This window comes from Crinia signifera, chromosome 3 (genome assembly GCF_055691185.1).
Source record: "Crinia signifera chromosome 3, ASM5569118v1, whole genome shotgun sequence".
Lineage (NCBI taxonomy): Eukaryota > Metazoa > Chordata > Amphibia > Anura > Myobatrachidae > Crinia > Crinia signifera.
This window is the reverse complement of record NC_139219.1, coordinates 186,790,808-186,815,486: the sequence shown is the minus strand read 5'-3', so window position 1 is coordinate 186,815,486 and position 24,679 is coordinate 186,790,808. Positions and strand designations below refer to the sequence as shown.

Here is a 24,679-nt window from a genome sequence, read left to right as displayed (position 1 = left end):
TAATAAAAAAAAAAATTAACAGGTTTACCAGTTCCATAAAAAAAAAAAAAGGTGCAAAATAAATCACTGGTGGTCTGGAGGTGGTACTGCTGATCCACTGGACATGAAAACAGTATAAATGGGAAAGGTAAAAGTCTTTGTGCAGGAGGACAGTCCCCTGTGCAGCATCTGTAATAGTCCTTGTAGACTAATAGTTCTATCATATGTGCCTTGTCATAACTTCTACCGCGCTGCACCAGTTCTCAATTAGTTTGCTGATGTACCTTTTTTCATGCTACTCATTCCACCAACAAGTTGATAGGTATGAGCAAATCCATAAGAACATATGCTAAACTTCATAATTCTCTATGTACAGTCTCATAAAAACTATGAAAAACCACAGATATGACCGCCATGTAAAATGGTACTGTATATCTGGCATTCACTTGTAATTGCTTTCCAATAAGAGCATGGTACTACCAGTACTGCAGTGGTCACATTTGGATTTTTGGATGAAAGCTATAAAAGAAAGGAATATAAAAGTACTGTATATTACACTGTATTTTTTCTTTTTAGGTTGCCTCGGCATCCCTCCATAGATTCTCATCACACAGTGATTAGTTTTTCATTGAAATTGCTGCTAGACTCCTTTATTTCAATCTTGGTTGTGTCTTTTCTGGGTAAGCCATATGAGTATATGGACATGCAGACCAGCAGAGCTCCGGCGGAGAATGTTAGTGCTAGAGAAATAGAACATCAGTGTTAATGTAATCTGGCTTTATTGTAGGACACAGTGGTGTAAGTGTTAAATCTTTCGGTACTTGTGTAGTTTCACGGCGCCAGCATGGCGTCTGAGTCCCCTTGCAGGGCTCACTTCACTCGCCCACGCTGCGGGCTCGGTGGCTCGCCACGCTATTTAAAATCAACTCCATGCCAACATGGATAGTGGGGGTATGAACTATCCATGTTGGCATGGAGTTAAAAACTTAACATAGTTCGTGGCGAGCGTAGAACTCGGAAGTAGCACGGCGCCATGCTGGTGCCGTGAAACTACACAAGTACCAATCTTTCACAGTAAATAACTTTTGCCATCCAATTCTTACACATACAACAACTTCCTTACCCCTTTGGGTGCCATGTGAATTTGACAAAATAGGTGTGAAAATTGCCAAGCAAACATTTTTATTCATCACAATAATGTAATATTTCCCTTATAGGAAATGTAATATTTTTTTTACACACATTTTATAATTTATATAACCAACCTATAATGTGAGCGACACTGGTATTTATAGCCAATATTTTGAACATCTCTAACAGAAATATTGGCACTCAAAGAATCATTAGTTACGCTACACTAGTGTATAAAAATAAAGCAGTAGGGTGTGTGGAATAGGTTTTCTATGTTGCGCTATCTATGGGACAATTCTGATATATTAGGTATTGCACAGCTGCAGGGAAGAGTTAAATCTATAGTAAATAACTTTTAACAATTCCCTCACGTACACTAACTTCCTTTAAAAAATAAGGAAGCGTGTCTGGAATAGATAAAAAAAAAAAAAAAGGAGGCATCTATAGGAAAAAGAAGACACCAACGGCCAGCATCTGCAATACTACTGCTTCATTTGAAGATCCAACATCGGATCACCATCGGTTGTGATGGTCACAGCCCTTGGCCAGTGTGCAGGAGCTGAAGCTTACTAAGACTGGTCCAGGAAGTTTGTGCCAGACAAAAACAGATCCTGTGCTCTAGATACTCTGCTTTATAAAATGTACCAGCTGCCACCTGTGTTCTCCCCCCCCCCCCCATATCCCACTCCACAACTATATCATCCATCCCTGCCCTGAATCAGCCTCAGAGAACACAATCCCTATATTTGCTACTTTCAGTGCCTGTGGCCTAAAGGAGAAGACAAAGTTTTAATCTGTTTCACTGCTGACTTACATCTGAAATGAAAAAACGCTTCTTCCCATGCTAAGTATTAACAAGTCTGTCAGTAATGCCGATATCTGCAGATCTTAGCAATACATTTTGGCATGCACATGCGTCCTAGTCCCACACATGATGATTGATCAGCGACAGCGGATGCAGTAAGACTTCTTGCAAAGTGAGTAACCAGTATCAAGCATTTGTGGACAACATGGTTGGCTTGTTAAATACAGGCGTGTCACAGCCTGCGTCAGCTAATTAATTACTTTGACTTTTCGATTGGACAGACCATAGGGTTGCCCAGAACTTTGATGCAGTGACTAAAGTTGCCAATGTTTTTGCCAAAGTCTTTTATATCTAAGCAGTGGAATAAAGGTGGCGTAGTTGGACTTCTCTGCACAACAGCATATTTACATAGATCAGCAGCATGCTGAATCACAGTCGCAATAGCATTTTGCTTCTACCCTTGAATTGGGCCCGTAATCCCCATAAATCCAAATGAGAAATATATTCATGAGAGCTATACTACACAGGCCATCCTATTTTTACGATAGTATAATAGACTTGTCATATGACATACTTATCTGTAAGCCAAAGAGCAGCACGGATGCAATGGTTGAGATGACGATCGCTGCAGCAGCTGAGAAGCCCTTCATGATATTATCCGTGTATTTCACTACAACTGATGTGTAGAGACCACCAACACTAGCCAGCACTGTGACATAGGAAAACAATGCAAGCATTAGTAATACTGCCATGCTACCTCCGGCTCATTATGGAAACATAAAGAAAGGTCTACTGATAAGAAGTGGGGAAAAGGGAATAAGAGGCACAGTCATCACCGGCACCTGATTGACGGGTGGGGGGACATTCGCATCGGAATCCAGATAATAGTTTGACATGCACTAGGTCTACAGTGACAAAAGGTCAACTTGAGTTTTTCACAATTATATTTATTTTGTGGGGGGGGGGGGGGGGGGTGTCAAACTTATGACTGTTGCCCATTTAATCCACACCCATTTACATCAATCTTCTGTCTCCCTGGCAGGGAAGTCTATTAGCTATATGTTTCATAAAACAGGCCTGACTCTAGACTTAGGGCCTTATTCTGGTTCACTCCTTCTGGCAAATTCCTTCTAAGAGGGACAAAACCATGTGCACTGCAGGTGGGCCAGATGTAACATGCGCAGAGAGAATTAGATTTGGGTGAGTTATTTTGTTTCTGTGCAGGAAAAATACTGACTGCTTTATTTTTTCACTGCAATATAGATCTCACTTTGAAGTAAAACCCCACCCAAATCTAACTCTCTCTGCACATGTTACATCTGCCCCCCTGCAGTGCACATGGTTTTATCCATCTAAATAGGAATTTGCCAGACGGAGTGAACCAAAATAAGGCCCTTAATCTGAGCATGAAATCTGTGATGGTATACATGCATAGAACCCATTACATGGATTCTTGTGAATCGGAAGCAATACAAGAGTATTGCATAGCTAAAGGCAAAGTATCAGATAGTACTCACAAATGACAAACCAGACCAGGTTATTGTAGCCATAGAAAAATCCCTTTTCAAGGACACCGTCTCCATCAGAGAGAAAGACACCAGCTAATGTCACTATGATGCCAGAGATGTACATCTGGATGTTCCGCACCCACAGAGAAGTGTCCGAACTCTTCAAGACCTTCTCAAAGTACACACCTGGAAAACGGCAAAGATACAGTAAAAGACCAGAAGCTGAAATGGCTGCAGAAATTACCCTGACTGCCATTTATTAAAGGGGAAATACGTGAATACAAAATGAGAAAAGCCCCACACAGGTCCAACTTGTCTGGGGGACAAATTGGACCGGTTTACCTTGAGCTCCCCTGGTAGCTCCCTGGGAGGGATCCATTCGATTTGGCACTTGATGTGCCCTTTTTTGCATGCGATTTATTGCATGGAAATGAACTCCTGGTTAGCTGCCGCGGAGTTCAAAGGGAATCGGATGCGATACATCACAGGTGCAATCAAATTCCAATATATCAAACATACTACACATATGATCTACAGGATCTGATCCACACGGGAATGTGTATCAGATCGGACCTGATGTCAAACACCTTTGATTTAGCCCGGGTTCATCTGATATATATCGGCCCAATCCATCGCAATCGGATTAAATGAGACCTGTGTATGGGGGCCTTAACAGACATCTTTCCATGCCTTTGAAACTTATTAGTGAGTAACATACAGTAGCTATCATGAAATCTGGCACAATGATTTAGAAAAGAACAGATTGTTACAGAAAGTTCACAACACGCAGGTACAGTAGAAGCATCAAATATTTAAGGATAATTTACAGACAATGAAATGAAAGACCACAGTTCACCTTCTTCTACACAAAATGGGAAATAAAGTTTATGGAACACATTACATGAACTAGAAAATAACACAATCAATAGGAAATTTCAAAAATGGCAAATACCAGCAAATCCAGAGCACAGCACAGCAACAGCCACAGCACCAAATCCAACCAAATGATTTTGTTCAATCTGTGAAGTGATAAAATTTGAAATTCTCTGTGATGCTGGAAATGCATGGCAGTTTCCCTTTAGTAATCAGTCAATAGGTCAGATCAGTCAGTATTAACAGCAGTCAAAGTGTCAAGTGTACTGCAAGGGCATATGGATATATAAAGCCCAAAGCACTTGCCATTGAAATTCATGGTGGGGATATGTACTAAGCATTGGAGTGTGATAAAGTGGAGAAAGTACCAAACAGATCCTTATTTATAGAAAGCAGATGGACACATCACTGCTTATAATAAAACAGACAAAACCAACACAGAAACATATGTATATATCTACTGTAAAATGACAACAGTGGTGTAAAAAATAAAAAAAATAAAAAATGTAATTGTGCTTTGCGTAAACTTTATTTATAGATTTATTTTTGATGAGATGAACACATTGTGTATAGTAACAATAAAATACGTTTTACACTGGTTGACTCCACAGGATTCAGTATTGAATCCCGGCGGTCGGGATCCCGGCGTTCAGAATCCCGACAGCCGAAATGCCGACAAGGGGGGGGGGGGGGGGGACGTGGATCACCCCCCTTGCGGGCTCGCTGCGCTCGCCACGCAGCGGGCCCGGTGCCTCGCTACGCTCGGCACACTAATTTATTCTCCCTCCAGGGGTGTCGTGGACACCCCAGGAGGGAGAATGTGTCGGCATTTCGGCGGTCGGGATTCCGGCGTCGGGATTCTGAACGCCGGGATCCCGACCGCCGGGATTTTAACTGCATCCCACTCCACAGGCTCATACTGTACATGTGAGCACTTGCCTTGCACCTGTGGCAGCAAGTTACACAGATTCAGCATGTACAAAGATGAAGCACTCACATGTGGCAGGGTGTGTTTCACTACCCAAAATAATTTAGCACTTATGGACATTGTGATTTTCTTGTTGAAACTCTGCAGCAATTATTTACTGTTGTAGGTGTTAAAGACATGTCCCTTTATGTCCAATAGGCAATATCTCCCAGATAGCAAATATCTAAATATCACGCCTTTTAAGAATGGAGTAGATGCTTAAAGCAACCAATCAGCTTTCAGCTTAATATATCAAGTACATTCTGGTTGCTATGAATAACTTAGATCAAGTCGTCTAAAGATTGACTGAGTGGACATCTCCCAGTAATAATCGCTGCCTAGAGAGCAGGTAAACGCCGCCCCACCAAACACATCCCAGCCGGGGGACCAAATCCGGCCCGCAACGAGTGGGTCTGACTCACTCCTAAATAGTTTCTGGAAAGCGCTGCGCAATATCTTTTGGATATGTAAAGGATGGTAATTAAATAATTCTGGTGTGCTAGCTGGAAGGGTATCTTGTCAGAATGTCGCTATATTCTGAATGTCGACGTGGACATTATATCAACATGTAACATTATCAACATTGTGCATAGAGACAGTGTGCATTTAATGCTTAATTTAGGGTTAACAAAATGTCAATATAATGAACATGTCAGCATTTAAATGTGTATCAACACCGTGACACGTGAAATCAGGCTGGCAAAAAAGCACTACGCCAGCAAGCTGACAAACAACCTCTCAGCCAACGATTCTGCGGATGTGGGACGGATATTAGACAGCACTTACATAGACAGCCATTACATCGACACCATTAGTTCGACAGCTCAATAGGTCGACATGGTTTTAGGTCGACATGTCATTAGGTCGACAGCTCATTAGGTCGACACTACCATTAGGTCGACAGTGTCTATGTCGACAGTCAAAAGGTCGACATGGTTTTTTTCACTGTTTTTTGGCCGAAATGTCGACACAGTCGACATGGACACAGTTTGAAGTGTACCGCAGCCCCTCGCTTCGCTCGCAATGCTTCGGGCACGGTGCCTCGCTGCGCTCGGCACACTATTTTGTTCTCCCACCATGCCCTAGTGGATAGTAGGGCATGAAATACCACCTGTCGGCACATGTCGGCTCAAAAAACAGTGGAAAAAACCATGTCGACCTTTTGACTGTCGACATAGACACTGTCGACCTAATGGTAGTGTCGACCTAAAAACATGTCGACCTAATGAGCTGTCGACCTAATGACATGTCGACCTAAAACCATGTTGACCTATTGAGCTGTCGAACTAATGGTGTCGATGTAATGGCTGTCTATGTAAGTGCTGTCTAACAATAGTCCGGATACCCGATTCTGCGGCAGTCTGAAAAAGCACGCAAGCTATTACCAGCTACAAGAAAGCCCAAAGCTCGACTCCAATACTCCAGGAACTGGCTGAAGAGCTGAACAAGTTTTACTGCAGACCATACTTAGGCGGCTCCACCGCCACACCACCCTGACCGACACTCGGAGGTCTTGCAGGTGGAAGCTTTGTTCAAAAGGGTCAGACTTAGGAAGGCTGCAGGTCCTGATGGGGTGTCACCATCTACCCTTAAGACCTGTGCAACGCAGCTTGCACCCATCTTCACTGTGATCTTTTAAGGTGCCCATGCACTATTAAGATTTATCTTCAGGTCTGGCTGGTTGGAACAAAAACATGGTTATGGATGAGTGACAGCATTTCCAAGCAAATGTTCAACTGTCATTTGCTCTCATCCATAACCATGTTTTTGTTCCAACCAGCCAGATCTGAAGATAAATCTGCATGTGTATGGCCACCTTAAGACCTCACTGGAAAGGAGTAGGGTCCCCGCCTGCTTCAAAAGTTCAGTTATTATTCTGATTCCCAAGAAGTCGGCTGTGAAGGATCTAAATGACTACAGGCCAGTCGCACTAACATCAGTGGTCATGCAGGCATTCAAAAGACTGGTACTGAACCATCTGAGGGAAGTGACCCACACCCATCTCGACCCCCTGCAGTTCGCCTACCGAGCAAACAGAAGCATTGAGGATGCAGTTAACCTAGGGCTGCATTATATACTGGAACACCTGGATCATCCAGGCACCTACGCGAGGGTCCTATTCATCGACTTCAGCTCGGCATTTAACACAATTGCCCCTGCTATCATACAGCCCAAACGTCTCTCCCTAGGAGTTCCAGAATCTACCTGCTCCTGGATTGTGGACTTCCTCATGGCACAGAAACAGGTGGTGAAAGCCGGAGCCTTCACATCCGCCTTACGTACGATCAGCACTGGTGCCCCCCAGGGATGCGTCCTCTCTCCCCCCTGCTCTTCACCCTCTACACTAATGGGCCCCATACATCAGCAATAACAATTTATGGATTTCCAGATACAGGGATTTTTTGGCCAGATAAATGGATTTTACAATCTATCTGACTTTGCCCACACATTACAGATTTATTTCAGTGATCGGCAGATTTTTCAATCTAAAGATTGCATCTTCATATCTGGAAATTGCCCAATCGATTGCTGTTCATAATGTAAATAGATGAAGAAGACGAATTGGGAATGCCCACACATATAAAAAAAGATCTGCAGATAATACCAGATTATTAAACATGTTTAAAAACCTGATTAAGCAATTGATTGGCGATTTTGATTGGGATTGCCAAAAGGGGGAGCCCACACATCTAAAATTAATTGTGGCAATCTCCATATCTGAAAATTGTCACAATTAATTGCTGATGTATGGGGCCCTTAAGACTGCACCTCGAGTGACCAGTCAGTAAAAATCATAAAATTTGCTGATGACGCCACCATCATCGGCCTAATGAAGGAGGCGGATGCATACAGATGGGAAGTGGACAGGCTTTCACAGTGGTGTGGCAGAAACAACCTGGACCTAAACCCCATCAAAACAGTCGAGATGGTAGTAGACTTCAGGAGAAAACCAAATGTCAACGTCCCCCTAGTAATTTTCAACAGAGTGGTGTCGTGACCTTTAAATTCCTTGGGAGGAAAATCTCTTGAAACCTCAGATGGGAGGCCAACATAACCTCCATTGTCAAAAAGGCCCAACAGCGGCTGTTCTTCCTGAGGCAACTGAAGAAATTCAACATTCCGCAGGAGCTGCTGCGGCTCTTTTGCACTGCTATCGTGGAGTCCGTTCTATGCTCCTCTATTACAGTCTGGTATTGAGGGGCCAATGAATGACAAACAAAGCCTGCAGGGTCAAGCGGACAAACTCCACCCTGGCCATAACTTGTTTGATATTCTCCCATCAGGTAGATGCTTCAGGTCCATCCCTGCCAAGTCGGCAAGAACCTCAAAAAGCTTCTTCAACTATTGAACAATGTACTCTAAGATACTGCTAATCTAAACACCTAACTGCTCTGTCTAACCTTGCAAATCATAACATGTGAATTGTCATTTGTATGTGCAACTGATGCAATGTACAGTATCCTGTCATCCCTCTTGTACCATGCCTGAAGCTGCACTGTAGCCACAAAAAAAATCCTAGTATACGAGAGTATACATGGCCAATAAAGGGTACTTGTGTATTTTGGCGGCGCCCCCGATGTCCGTCGTACGACGAACATATCGCATCGCATCGCATGCCATGCACCCGATGGCATGCGATGCGACGCGATTTTGACCCCCTATACGACCAAAAATCGTATAAGCCCCCTAAAGGGTGCTTTTGAGCACCCAAATGGATGCTTACAATGTTAAATGCACCCCCACGCCACCCCCCACTATAAACGTGAACCCGAAGCGTGGCGAGCGCAGCGAGCCCGCGAGGGGCGGCGGTACGCGTCCTACGACCTTTTCATACCCCCACTATCCACGTCGGCGTGGAGTTGAGAATAGAATAGTGTGGCGAGCGCAGCGAGCCACCGAGCCCGAAGCGTGGCGAGCGCAGCGAGCCCCGCGAGGGGACGCGGATACCTTCACAGTTATACGCGTCCCCTCGCGGGCTTCACAGGTGTCCGTGGCTACGCGGACACCTGTGAAGCCCGCGAGGGGACGCGTTTACCTGTGAAGGTATCCGCGTCCCCTCGCGGGGCTCGCTGCGCTCGCCACGCTTCGGGCTCGATGGCTCGCTGCGCTCGCCACACTATTCTATTCTCAACTCCACGCCGACGTGGATAGTGGGGGTATGAAAAGGTCGTAGGACGCGTACCGCCGCCCCTCGCGGGCTCGCTGCGCTCGCCACGCTTCGGGTTCACGTTTATAGTGGGGGGTGGCATGGGGGTGCATTTAACATTGTAAGCACCCATTTGGGTGCTTAACATAGTATAAGCACCCATTAGGGTGCTTATACAATGTTTAATCGCATCGCATCGTATGGCATCGTATGCCATGTACAATGGCATACAATTTCAAAATTGTATGCCATCGTGCTCTATCGTACGATATCGCGTCGCATCGCATACCATCGTATGTGTTATGGTATGCGATGCGATGGGCGCCGCCAAAATACACAAGTACCCAATAAAGTGATTCTGATGTTGACATAACATCTACAGTATTTCAAAATTTTTACGGTCAACATTCAGAATATGTTGACATTTTGGTAACATACCACACCTGTTTGAGAGGAAATTAAATTAAAGAAATATGTGAAGTCATTACTACAGCTTCATTAAGCAAAGTCTAGAAGTCTGCTTTATTGTGTAATACAAACCTAAATTTGTGCTCACATCCAAAGAATATGAATGACCGTGACATTTGTTTACATTTCCCATACTATTAATGCCATGATTCAGCACTTCAGGGACTACTGCGGAAAGGATTAGAAGATGAATATACAAAGCAACCACCCCTCCCAAAGTACTTTGGATGAGATATATACAAGCTTAGAGACAAAAGTGTAGAGAGATAGGGGTAGATGTTTCATACCCACACGGATCGGTCAGATACTGTATATCGCTACCTGCTTCACCTCTTTACTAAGGTGAAGCAGTAGCAAAGTGATGTATTAACACACACCCCCCCACCACACACACACACACACACACACACACACACACACACGTGAGATGAGCCTACAGAGCATCAGCCTTTGTCTCTCCTCCCTCCCTGGAGGCTCTCTTGGGCACATGTGAAATCTTGCTACCAGAGCGATCCCTGCTGTGGTGATGGTGCTAAAACAGACAAGATTGCATAGCAGTTATACATGGGGGGAGAAGTGGCATCAGTGCACATAAAAGGCAGTTTCCGCTTCCCCTCCATACCAACACTTCTTACAATTACGCAAATAGGTACTTGTGTATTATCAGGGCGCCCGGCTACACTACATTTTCAACGTAGGCTTAGCTAAGTTGTCAGCGTAGCCGGCACCGTTATAATACAGGAGGCAGTAGGGTGGTGTGGGTTATACCTACCCTCCTCCGGCCCTGGCATCGCGTCGATCCCCGCTGAATCTCCGCGATCCACGGTGACTTTCTGGCAGTCGCATTCAGTCCCCCTGCTCTGGCACTCGCAGCCGGACGCTGTTCCCCCAGCGGCACTACGCTAATTGCGTACAGCGTCCATGGCGAGTACCGGAGCAGGGGGACTGAATGCGACTGCCGGGGAGTCAGCGGGGATCGATGCGGTGCCCGGGCTAGAGGAGCATAAGTATAGACCAGCCATTTTACCCCCACTATCCACATCATACCCCCAGTATCCACATTGACGTGATGTTGATTTTATAAAGTGTGGCGAGCGCAGCAAGCCACCGAGCCCGCGAGGGGACGCATATCCGCGTGCGCTCGCCACATTTTATACAATCAACTCCACGCCGATGTGGATACTGGGGGTATGACGTGGATAGTGGGGATATTAAGCATTGTTTATTTTTAGTGCTCCAGAGCCACTTACAGCATAGTGCTGTATTGGCATTCTCAATACACCACTACGTAAAGGGCACCCTGATAATACACAAGTACCCACCAATATACCAAACCAATCAGCTCATAAATGCCATGTTGCAGGCTGTGTTTGAAAAATTACAGCGCTGATGAGCTGGCACCTTATAGCTTTCCAAGCTTTGATAAATCTCCCCGTTAAAGAGTTAGTAAAACCATAACCATTGTAATCTTAGCTATTTATTTATTAACAGTTTCTTATATAGCGCACACATATTACGCAGCGCTTTACAGAGCATAGTTATGAGCAAAAACACATACCAAATTATGTATAAACAAAGTACATGGTTAATATGGATAGTTGCATCAGGGGACAAGACACTGCAGCAATCATCAGGGTGGCAGAGGTTTATATATTCTAAGAAAGGCACATGAGGAGAGAGGGCCCTGCCCGTGAGAACTTACATTCTAAAAGGAGCTATGTATTCAGTATTGACTACACCTGGGATGTTCTGCTCTACAGAGGAATGTTGCATCATTTTTAATAATGACACAAGCTTTGCTTCATTCAGAACATATTTATTTTCTCACAGCCAGACTGTAATGGGAGTGTTCTGAATACATAAACAGAATGAATTGGTACAAGGTCAACTGGCTGCCACGTGGAAAGTAAGTGTCAGAATTGGTTTGATGCCCTAGTTATACACACACGCAGGTTCCCGTCATATATTATGGACACAGGGGAAGGGTCACCACACCCTTCCCCTGCAGAATCATTAACCACATACTCTGCACATATATTTATTGAATGTACATACTTGAATCTCAACTAAGTTGTTCATTAACATTTACAGCTGATTCAGATGGGTAAATTTCCTTGTTACTGGCAGCTCAAATGCATTGACAACCATGTTGAATTTGGAAAAAAATCCTTTATCTCCACTGTATATGTATAGACAATACATGTGCATTTAACTACTAAGGGACCAATCTGGAGTCAAATACATTGCCACATACACCCCCACAAACAGCTTTAGTAAACCATAAATGCAGAGGCGAGCATATGCATTTTTGCATAGGTCCGAGTTGGTTGGATTTTGGTTGGACGTCTCCGTGATTGCATAATTTTGGAGTTCGTGGGCAGAAAATGTTGCACTTACACACACACACACAGAGACAAACATCCCTTGAGAGTGTCATGCGTGTGAAGACAGAGTTCCGTGCTATCTTAAGCACTCGTGCAGCAAAGGAAAGCCTGTTTCTGACAAATCTCCTGATGCTGATATGAATGGGTGAATGTTGTGTCGTTGGATGGAAAAATAGGGGTTGGTGCGGCTTTCTGCATTAGAACGTACGGATACTCACATTAGCTTCTGCAGCTTCCCACAATGACAGTCACTTGGTGTCCAACTCAATCTAGCTTTCATTAAACAATGAAAAGGTTCTACAACTAAAGCTTTCTGGTTAGTGACCTTACTTACATAAACCCATATTAATGGCCCAGCATTATCCCAAAGTAATTATAAAACCTGTTGCTTTTAACTGCAAATAAGTACATCATACTATTATGTTCCATTTAAGTCTATATATAGTCATACAAAGCGCCAGTGAGAGCATATACTGTAGTAGGATTAACAATACCTCTGCATGTTTAACTCCCTTTCTATATAGGATTCATGATTGTACAATGGAATGATTGTGGAAATATGAAAGTGGGAACAATAGACTTAGGGGGGTATTCAATCTTTTTCGTGCACCCGCAGCCATCTCCCGACGGGGGAGATGGCTGCGGGGCCCTATTCAATGCTGTCTTCCCCGACAGCATTGAACAGGGGTTTTGCGCAGAACGAGCCCGACAGCACAAGCCGTCGGGCTCGTTCTGCCGAGAAAAGCCGGAAATAGACGAGCTCCTGGCCGGAGCTCGTCTATTTTCATCATCAACTCGTGGCCACGCCCACTTCTCGCCGCCCGGGACATTGAATCCCGACTGCCGAGCTCCAGGCGAGCAAAACGAGAACGAGACAGGGGCACGGCTGTCGAGCTTGCTCGACAGCCGTTCCCCTGACTTTGAATACCCCCCTTAGTAGAATGTAATAATTAATTATTACCAGACTAAGGACAACATATTGCAAAAAAATATAACATTTAAGACATTTTTAATTTTAGAGTAAAATTAGAGCTTTTTGATACAAACACCAGTTCAATGCTTGTTATTCAGGGGTAGATGTATGAAGCATTTGCCACTTCTCCCTTATCACGGCTTCATAAATATACCCCATATTTCACATTCCCTTAGAAATAGTATTACGGCTTCACTGAGAGAACAACATCTTACTGGTTGTCTGTGGCACCTTCACCAATCAGATTACCCCTTTGCTTCCACAGCAGGGACTCATAGCGACCCACTAGCACCAACTAATACAGACTGTTAGTAGCTAGAAGCTAATTTGCTGACAGTTGTGGAATGTCTTAAAAATGTACAGTATACAGGTTTTTCACTAAAACATGCAAGAGGTAAAAGGCTCTAAAAATATAAATTACAAAAATTCAATAGTCATGGTAAAAAAAAAAAAAAAAAAAAAAACATCACAAGACAACTGAAGGAACTAACCTGAACTCTTGTGGTCTCGACTGGGCTATACTGCACAAGTGTCACCCCTCCGCACAATATGAAGACGGAGAACCACTGAAGCTTGCTGAGTGAGCGGTTTAGCATCAGTACAGTACATAACGCAGTACATGGGATTTTTAGCTGGTATGTCACCTACAGAGAGGAGGAAATAGACAATCAATAGTTAATTATATGAGTATTTTACTAGGAAAGGGATTAAAATTGAAGACTTTATAAAATGTTCTTTTTATAAAATAAAATAAATGAAATACTTATTTGAAGCAATTAGAGCAAAATATGTCAGGGTACAAGATTCTTCTGCATACAGAACATATTATACTTTTGGGTTTCGGATAGAAGAGACACTGTTCATGTCTCCCTTAGAGGGATACGGTCATTCGGTCTACAAGCAGATGGTCGACATGCATTAAGGTCGACATGACTGTAGGTCAGTAGGGTTATTAGGTCGACACAAGCATTAGGTTAACAGTCACAATGTCGACATGGGTTTTTTCCATTTTTTTTGGACCCGACAGGCAGTATTTCATGCCCTACCATCCACTAGGGCATGGATGTGTGCTGGGACACGGTGCTACCTTTCTGTGTCCATGTCGACCGTGTCGAAATTCGGGACAGAAAAAATGTGAAAAACCCCATGTCGACCTTTTGACTGTCGACCTTCCCCATGACAACATAATGCTTGTGTTGACATAATGCTTGTCGACCATCATGCTGTCTACCCAATGACCCATACCCCCCTTAGAAATGTATCACAGCTTACCTGATAAACGGCTGCATCAAGATTGCTTAGTGCCACAAAAGCCATGTTGTTCTGCAAGGCATACACCAGAGATGGCACAGAAAGCTTAAGCATCTCGATTGGACTTCCGATCACATTCTCCTTTAAAGAGGTAAGCAATCTCAAAGGACTTCCCGTTTCTCTATGGAATGGGAAAAGATAAAGCATTACAGATACATGCATGTAGTATGGTAGTCACAACCAGAAGGGTGTGCAACATTTTTACAGGAAGGTTATTAAAGACCAATCTGCAGCTTACTACCAGTTACCATTAAAGAAATTACTGGATTCAGATGATACAAACAAATAAGTAGAAGCTGTATATTATTTGTTTGATTTAATGCAAACATTTGGCAGATACTGTACAGCATATTCACGCCCAAACAGATGTTCACAGTGTGCTAATTGCAATAAAGTCACTTAGGTACAATAGTTTGTACCATACTTGCCTACTTTTGAAAACTAGTTTCAGGGAGATTATAGTTTGTATTAGAATTTTGCACCAATTGTGGTGGCGTATCATGCTCCACCCAAAGGGCGTGTCTAGTTCCATATATGGATAGATTGAGGAAAGAGATTGTGTACGTGGCACCTAGAAGCGTGTGTGTGTACTGCTACATCTGAGAGGAATCTTTAAAAATGACTTACTGTATATCCAAATGTAGATGAGCCCCAAAGCAGTTAGTAAGAGATACTATACTACTAAAATGCAGGGAAATGGTGCTGATGATTCAATGCATCGATCTCTCATTCCTTTTTTCCCAAAAAATGTAACAGTGTAAATGTGGTCTAGGTGACATGAGGGAGATTGCTAGACTAATGAGGGAGAGAGGGAGATTGCTTCTATTTCAGGGAGTCTCCTGCAGAATGCAGGAGGGTAGGCACAATGGTTTGTACTGATCTCCAATATGGTAACAAAGGCTGCATAATATTAATTCTACTTGGGTTTGGGGTAACGTCTACTATCACAGTCACTCACCCATCCAGTTTTGGCAGATGGAAGTCAAACGGTGCAGTGCGGTGCATAAACCTCCAAAGTACAGTAGCGTGTAGTAGGAGGAGAGCATAGTGTCTGCCCGCAAACCGGTATACTCTGAGCGTGTATAGCTTCCACAAGTTGGACGTCCACTCAATCAAGTTTGGCCTGTCCCTCACAGGCTTCATTAAAATCAGTGCTACACCCTTATGCCTGGTACACACCAGAACGATCCTGATTGTTAGTAGATCGTTTGCAGATTGTGCGATGGTTGCGCGATCTGTTGGAGCACACGATCTGCTAACGATCTGCATCCAATCCGATCCCAATCCAATCGAATCCCAATCCGATCTGAGTCTGTATCTAGTTGAATGGGTATTTTACGGATCCTACCTGCAGCAGGTAGGATCTGAAAAACAACCAAACGACAGCGGGGACCCGCATCGGATCTAAACATGCAAAAACATGCCCAATCTACATCCAATTGGTTAGAATTGGATCCAGATTGATGGGATTGAGCCCTAATCGTTCTGGTGTGTACCCTACATTAGACCTGTGTGTGTGCAGGGGCAAAAGTGTGAGCAATGGCTTGGCATACAGGGAAAAGACCCCCCTCCTCCCCCCACATCAACAGAGGGTGCTTTCCTAAATTTCATGGGTTGGTTTTATATCCCAATCCGCTCTTGGTCACAATACCAATGAGAATCTGATCAAGATAACATTTTATCTGCATAGCAAAGAACCTGTAGCTGTTAACGCAGCTAATTAAATTCGGGACTAGGAATCTGTACATTGCAATTTCTTTAAAAAAGATTCATGCACCTTCTCAGGCACTCGCCACCCAATTCCGGCAGACCGTCCCAGGAAATCTAGTGCAAAGAGGTCAAATTGGATGTGTTTGACATGTGATCCGATGTGCGGTCCTGTTCACACCAGATCAGATCTGGAGACTGCAAGTGCTGCACATAAGATTAAATCATTACAAGAGGATCCGGCAGCACTTGCTGGAGGTTGCATACGATACATCACATGCTAAATAACCGAATACATTGGCTCCCCGGCGGGCAGTTGGCGATTGATCACATGCGCAGCTGCATGCTATATCTCGGAGTAGTGTTTTAATATAGCTCACAGTCAAGTAATTAAATAGCAGTCTTCATCACGGAAATCGCAGTTATAAATGTGTAGCAACAATTTTCTTGCAAAGACACTATAGAAGAATCAATGACAGAAATTCACAGGTCAGATGTAGTAGTTTGTTTATTTATAAGGCGCCACAAAGTGTCCGCAGCGCCATACACAGCAAACAAAAAACAAATTACAAGGTAACGTACAGGATGTGTTGATAAAATACAGCATAAATAGATGTGTATAGCTGGTAGAACTAAAATCAGCATCAGTTCTGAAGTAGGTGTCGAAATTGTCGAGGAGACTGAAGATGAAGTAGAGGAAGGAAACAACAGGGCAGGAGCGCTGGTGAGGTAAGGAGGTAGGGTGAGTACGTGAGGAAGGAGGGCCCTACTCATAAGAGTTAACAGACTAAAAGGAGGTGGGTGGACAAACGAAAAACAATAGGATAAGTAGGAACAGATGGGAACAGATGGAGGGGTAGGGTAGGCAGGATAGGAGGAGCGAAAGAGGTTAGAAGGAGGAGGGATAGGAAGATGTGCTTAATATTGTGTCCACACGGACTTCCACACTGTAAAACTGATACCACTTGCACTGCAATGAAAGCAGGCAAATGTTCGATAAAATTGAAAAATGCTTTTCAGGGAAAATCAAAAAAGTTTTACTTCTATTATATGGTTTTTAGAACACGGGCAGCTTATTTGCACTACTTACGTGCTTAACGTGTATTGAATTCAGTCTGGTATTTCGGAAAATCCCCAGACTCACGGTAACCGTAATTACAAGGACAGGTGGCTCTGACTTGCAGTTCAACATTTCAGACCTGACCTTAAGCTAAAAAAAATGACACGACACTGCTGAACCACTTTTAAATGCCCCAAAGACACAGTAATAAAGTACAGAGTTAGGTGCAACATTTTAGCATTTGCAATTAACGTATTAGTTCCCCTGAAAACAATTATATGCATGGAAAATAAGCTCAAGCACTTCAAAAGTGTTAACTTTTTATACTGTTAAAAACTTGAAAGTATATATTAATGGTAGGATTGAAACAGTGCACATAATGGCCTTATTCTGATTGCCTCACTCCCCTGCATGTTCGCGCAGGGGAGCGATGGCAAGTCTCTGCGCATGCAAACTGCTAGTTTGCACAGGGAACCTGGCGTGCGAGGGGGGGCGGTTGGCTGTGCGCGTGGTGTTTGATGGACTTGCAAAGCTGCGAAATTCACAGCTTTGCGAGTCAACCAGAATAAGGGCCAATATTACTAGCCACTACAAATCTAGGGCAAAAAAAATAGTGGGCTATGTAGAGGATAGATTTACTAAACTTTCTACAACAGGCAAGTGTTTGTTTTGTCTATAGCAACCAAACAGACTATCATTATCTATGATGTGGTAGGAAAATGATAGCTAGAATCTGAGTGATTACTATGGTCAACACTACTTGTCATTTTTAAAAGTTTTCAGTAAATCTGCCCCTTGGAGAGACAAAACGTATCAGCCAATTTGCTTTTAACTGCCCCATTACAGGCTGTATCAAAAGAACATGGTGTAAATCCCTAAAGTAGTGCATAGGAGCAACCAATGTGTAGCTTCTAAAAATTCAAAAATGGTATCATAATACCCACCAAACAGCAAAAACGGAACAAATAATAGTAACAAGGCGCTGAGTGATAAAAATATAAAACAAATTAATACTATACAGTATGTCCCTTTGGTGTGGAACAGGTGATCAATTGTGTGAAACATGTAAAGCGGATCCTCCGTTGATATTTCTCAATTTTCAAACTCACTGCATATATTAGAAAAGGTGAGAAATAAGAAAAAAAAAAAAAAAGTGTAGTATTGTCACATAAAAATATAAGTTGGTAATGGAGTCAATAGACCACACAAGGATGGCGTACAACACTCACGGTCTCTATGGCGTATGCACGCATATAAAGTTATATTTTACTTGTCCGCTGGTGTTCAGGAGATCATTTCTTTATACTCCAGTGTGAAAGTGTATGCAATGGAACCTCCAAAAAAGGGAATGGGCATTAAACCATGTACATTTAATAAAAATAGGCTTTTAGTTTAAATACATAGAACCCATAGCTGGGTTTGAATATTACAAAAAAACATACTGTACATATGTGGTCTATTGTACCTTAGAAAATAAAATACCTTTACCAACTTATCCTTTTATGTTACAATATTAACAAATGTGTTTTATTTTTTTCCTTTTCAAAAAAGTTAAAAGTTAAGAGCTGACTGGTTGGTCCTTTCTCTCTCTCCAAGGATTAATACATCTCTCCATAAAGAGGTTTTCGAAGAGTACATGTCCGTTCCACACTGCAGGCTGAAGAATGGACTTGGTAACGCAGCCTATTAAATTCCTTACGAACCAGTGACATTACTCCGTAAGCCACATTTTATTATATATTATATTTACTGGTGCTAGTAACCTGCAGCATTTTCAAGGATATTGATTGATATTGATGCAAAAAGTTCAAAACAATTCTGCAAAAGCATGTATCTCAGGCCACAACAAACTGTCAAATGTATCACTGGTTTCACACAAAAAAAATATTATTATTCTACATACAAAGATGCACACACACACACACACACACACACACACACAGGCTGTGGCACGTGATAATATATATACTAAGGTGGTTCAATAAGTAAGGTAACAAGATCACAATGTGTAATGTTCTCTATTTATTCTGATTTCCTGCCAGGCCAGAGCAGGTAGACCATTGCTTCCTCTTCTTAGACTGTGCCTCATACAAGCCATACTGTCCCAATATCAGATGTAAGATGGCGGGATAGTGGAAACCTGATTAAACATTGTGGTGTTCGTGTGACCAGGTCAAAACGGCCTAAAGTCATACATGCATGTATATCATCACGACTAGACTACTGCAATGCTCTCTACCTGGGTCTTCCAGAAAAAGAATTGCACCGCTTGCAGCTGGTACAAAATGCAGCCACCAGACTATTAACTAACCAGCCCCGCACCTGCCACATAACTCCCATTCTCTACGCCCTTCACTGGCTACCTCTAAAATGGCAAATCGTTTTCAAGATTGGCTTACTCACTCACTTTCAAGGCCCTACATGACCAGGGCCCAAGGTACCTGCAGCAGCTGCTGATTCCTTACTGTCCTACTCAATGACTACGATCCGCTGAAGGAGGACTATTAACAGTACCCAGAATCTCCCTGAATTTATCTGGGGGTCGAGCTTTCAACTTTGTTGCTCCAACTCTATGGAACTCTCTTACTCGCACAGTGCGAGAAGCCCCCACTGTAGAATCCTTTAAAAATAGACCTACTTATTTACTCAAGCATTTCACTGACATCTACTGTTAAGCTTGTTTTGTATTTCCAGCTGTAAAGACAATGGTGAAGCACTTTGAGTCCTAAGGAGAAAGGCACTATATAAATATTATTATTATTAAATCATCAGCAGAAACTCAAAGCCAACTTGATGAAGATGACCTTGGTTGCTGCAAATATACTCATCCAACAGTATCTTGTTATGGCGCTACCACTGGGAAATATTAGACTAAACTCCCAACAGCACTGACCTGGCACCAAGTGATTTCATCTGTTTGGACCAATGATGAAGCACCTGAGTGGAAGGCGATTTGTAACAACCAGTGCAGTTGAGCAGTCAGTCATCTCCTGACTTCAGGCGCACGACACAGATTTATTTTGAGCAAGGATAGATGCCGTGATGTACCGCTGGAACAAATGCTTAGACCAGGATGAGGCCTATGTGGAGAAACAATCTGTACCAAGACCATTTCATTGATTCTAGATATATGTAAGAGTTAAATAAAGTTATGAAAGGTCTTGTTCCTGCTGCCTGCATACAGAGAAGTCCTTATTTTATTGGCAACTCCTAGTCAGCGATGGTTATGTGGCAACCATGACAGAGTGAATTACTTTAAAGCACGGAAATTATGCATATGCAGAGATGCCAAGTCTCTGGTATTAGCAAGTCTGTTTATTATAGCAATATGTCCATGACTGTGTGTTCATGCTAAGCCTCCAACAGGAACAAAGTTGTCTCTCATACTCTCTGAATCACCACCATATTCCCTTGCCTGCTCGTCTATTACTATTTTGCACAATAGTCTTCAAAGAGGTATCAAATTTGTATTTTAATTTTTTTTTTCTGTGGTGGTCTGAATTCAAGTGTGGGGGTGTATCATCATATGCAGAGTGTTTTAGGAATACACACTAAGGCGGGAATACAGGCAACAATATTTCATGAAAGACCAATAAAACCTTATCCATTAAAGACCCACATGGAAATAGTGGATAGACAGAAAGTATACAAGAGACAATGTTGTACCAGTTAGAGGTTTAGCAAGCTGGGTACACACTTGTACATTCCTCCAGGGATCCCACTCTTGAACAGACTGTTGGCAAAATTGTACTGGAAACCTGGGAGGCAGGTACAACAACCAATCTATGCGTACACACCAGCCAAATTTTGCAGCAGATCTCAAACACTACACTACTTACGTACAGAATGTGTATTGAATTTTCAGTCTTGTATTTCGGAAAATCCCCAGAGTCTTGGTAACCGTAATTACAAGGACAGGTGGCTCTGACTTGCAGTTCAACATTTCAGACCTGACCTTAACTAAAAAAATGACACCACACTGCTGAACCACTTTTTAAATGCCCCAAAGACACAGTAATAAAGTACAGAGTTAAGTGCAACATTTTAGCATTTGCAATTAAAGTATTAGACTGCTTTAGTTCCCCTGAAAACAAATTATATGCATGGAAAATCAGCTCAAACAACACTTCAAAAGTTATACTGTTAAAAACTTAAAAGTATATATTAATGGTAGGATTGAGTGCACATAATGGCCTTATTCTGATTGCCTCGCTCCCCTGCATGTTCGCGCAGGGGAGCTATGGAGAGTCTCTGCGCATGCACACTGCTAGTTTGCACAGGGAACTCGGTGTGCGAGGGGGGGGGGGGGGGCAGGTGGCTATGCGCATCACACACATGCATTGAGAGTAAAAATCTAAAACAAGGAAAGCAGGGTTTGTGTTCAGATGACATGCTGCTGCTCTCATTTGCCTTTTCTTATTTCAGAGCTACGTAATGCTACCATCTAGGAATCACTGGTTCTGCATTATATAATCATTCCCTGATTCTTTGATGACCTCATTTTGATCATGATCTGCAGCTCACAGCTAACATGCATGGCACACACCATGTCTATCACACACACAAACCGTGCACACAAATGATTGGGAATGAAGGTGGATAGTATTAGAAATGGGATAGAAGGAGGGAGGAGAGTGGGCTGGGAAGGGTTGGCCAGAAAGCAGGCAAGATGGGAACAGCTAGCATTGATCAGGGTCTATAAGTACGAGAGTGTATTTGTAGATGGAATTGTGAATCGAGCTGTATATTAAGTCTGTAGTGATGCTTTTCACATGTGGTCCTTTTGATGTCCAGAAAATATCTTCAGATTGGATTGTGTGCACTTTGCAATATATTGTAACCAGAGATTAACTGAATAAAGTTTTTAAACATACAGTAACACATAAATAAAACACAAGAAAGCCCTGTATTCCAAAAATAGGGCTTTTCTCTATTCTATTGCCACATTAGCCGGCCCCTGAACATAAACCACTTTGCCAGGTGACAATGGCATCTCTCATTCACCCCATCCCTTCCTAACATAATCACAGCCCACCCCCTCCCAGACAACCAAGCACGCTGCCGGCTGCTGTTCAGGCAGGGTGACACCAGTCTTCCTCCCCTTTTCGACCACCACCAACGAGTAAGAGCCAGTTTTTGCTTCTGCTGTCCCAGCAGAACTTCAAAAAATAAATACGGCATTCAAATGTGAAGATAAACAGCAAATTTAAAAGGCAATTCTGAAAAGAAATGTATTAAATACAGCCTTTTATTTCTCTCCACGGCTTAGTACATATCCCCCATTAAATGTAAATAAATGTAGCGAACTTTACATTCACTAATCCTGAAGTGCTATAATCATAGCTTAATGGCAGTCTTTCAATAGTGGTAGCAGTACAAATCACTGTAGAAGAACATACGATGAAGTTTGGAAATTATCTCTAGACTGTAAGCTCCTTAGAGCAGGGCCCTCTTCCCTCCTGTTCTCACAGCACTCTTCTTGCATTTCAATTACAGCTCTCTTACATACAAACTATGCCTGCAACTCTTCTCCCTCACTTCCCTATACAGTATCTCAGCTGTATTGTGTACTAAGAATTGTGCTGCTAATTGTGCTCTATTTTTGTTCTTCTGTTGCTGTTATGTCTAGTTCTGTGTACCCTGTACTGTTCTATATGTACGGTGCTGTGTACCACTTGTGGCGCCTTATAAATAAAAATATGATAATAAAACTTATTCCGGCAAGTTCTTACCAGGAAATGACATATAAGATGTTCCACTGGGCATATTTATCCCCCATAAGGAGACATTTAATGGGCATATCTGACACTGTGAGCTGCACCAAATGTCTTGCCATAGAGGCCGATATAATAATGCATTGCTTTTGGAAAGGCCCTCATATTCGACAATTTTGGTCTAACCTACATATATATGGCACCACAGTCCTGGGCATCCCATTTCGCTGCACGGCTCGTTGGGCAATCTTTGGCTATCTAGCAGATCAACCAGACATTCCTAGAGACGATAAAAAATTAATCATGATCTTATCAGCCGTAGGCCGTAAGGCAATCCTGCAATAATGGATCCATGATGTTAGGCCCACATTACTCATGGCTACTTCTCGTCTACTCTTTTTGTTTACAATGAATTGGCTGGAGACCTCCCAGGACAAGGAAACCCTGATGCCTGCTTTGTTTCAATGCTGGGATAAATGTATTCAGACCCTGACTCCAGCAAGTAAACTTGCTCTCAAGCAATGTTTTCAATCTACAACTTGGTACTCCTATCAACTCCTCGACAATAAAGACCTTATTCCCATATAAAGTTACGTTTTTTTCCCTTCTCTTTCTCTTCAGGCTTGAGCATCTTCTTTAGATGGATTGCCCTAAGGATGGATCGGCGACCTTGGGGACCGGGTAGGCACTAATAGTTTGTTTTATTAATGATGTTTATGTTGTTTTGTCCTCCATTTTGGACAAAACCCAGATTAGTTGTACACACATCCTTCTAGGCAAAACACAGACAATCTATTGCAATCAGATATTTCATGTTATGTACATACTTATTAATCTGTTGTGAAACACACAATTTGCTTCATGCAAGATAACTTCCTAATTTAGATGTGTGTATATTGTTCCCGTGTTATATCACTGTTGACAGTATGTTGTTTCTTTATATTACTACAATACATACATGTATAATTTACTGTTTGACCGATCTTGTGCACTATTTATATGTGCACCTCTACTGTATGTTATCTCATCATTCAAGTTTTAATAAAATATATTTTGAAAAAAAAATATATAATAATAACTTTCCTCTCGATTTGTGTCACCAGATTGCTATAAATGATTTATAAATCTCCAGATTTTCCATTGTAATGCAACTACCATGGCAACCAGATGACCACACAAAGTACTGAGATCAGAGACTTTGGGAGACAAGAAACTCCCTACAACTGCTATGGAGAGTCCCTGAATTTCCAGCACATTCACTAGAAAAGTCACACATCTTCCACTGACTACCTACCCCTGACAGTGGTGTAACAACTGGTGGTGGTTTGGGGAAACCAGTGTCACAGGGGCACATGGTCTGCAGATTAAATCCTCCAAATGGCTGTCACATTGGAGAAGATAGAGGCTAGAGGTCCTACTGGACCTGTAACATCTGTCAGGGGAGCGCAGTGTGTACAGCAACACCTGGAAGTGCCAGATTCTGGGAAAGCTTGCACGGATGGCAACAAGCATGTAAAGTTTAATCTAAAAATAAATATGAGTGGAGACTTCAAAATCTTTTTGGGCCATATTCAATACGCCAAAAACAAGCGACCCAGCTTTGTAGAAAAGTACATATCTGTTTTAATGTCCTTGTATATCGCAATGCTAGA

At 42.6% G+C, this 24,679-nt stretch overlaps 1 protein-coding gene across 1 annotated transcript in view; it reads right to left on the bottom strand.

The window, feature by feature from the left end:
* The window catches only part of SLC35A1 (solute carrier family 35 member A1), a 27,921-nt gene continuing 3,242 nt past the window's right edge, over positions 1 to 24,679 (bottom strand). Inside the window, exons 3-8 of the mRNA XM_083177101.1 lie at positions 14,508 to 14,667; positions 13,727 to 13,879; positions 4,376 to 4,442; positions 3,433 to 3,609; positions 2,490 to 2,624; positions 1 to 719 (exon numbers count right to left, since the gene is read on the bottom strand). Of these exons, the coding sequence (XP_083033227.1) occupies positions 586 to 719; positions 2,490 to 2,624; positions 3,433 to 3,609; positions 4,376 to 4,442; positions 13,727 to 13,879; positions 14,508 to 14,667 (826 nt within the window). The 3' untranslated portion in view covers positions 1 to 585. The remainder of the gene's footprint in view (positions 720 to 2,489; positions 2,625 to 3,432; positions 3,610 to 4,375; positions 4,443 to 13,726; positions 13,880 to 14,507; positions 14,668 to 24,679) is intronic.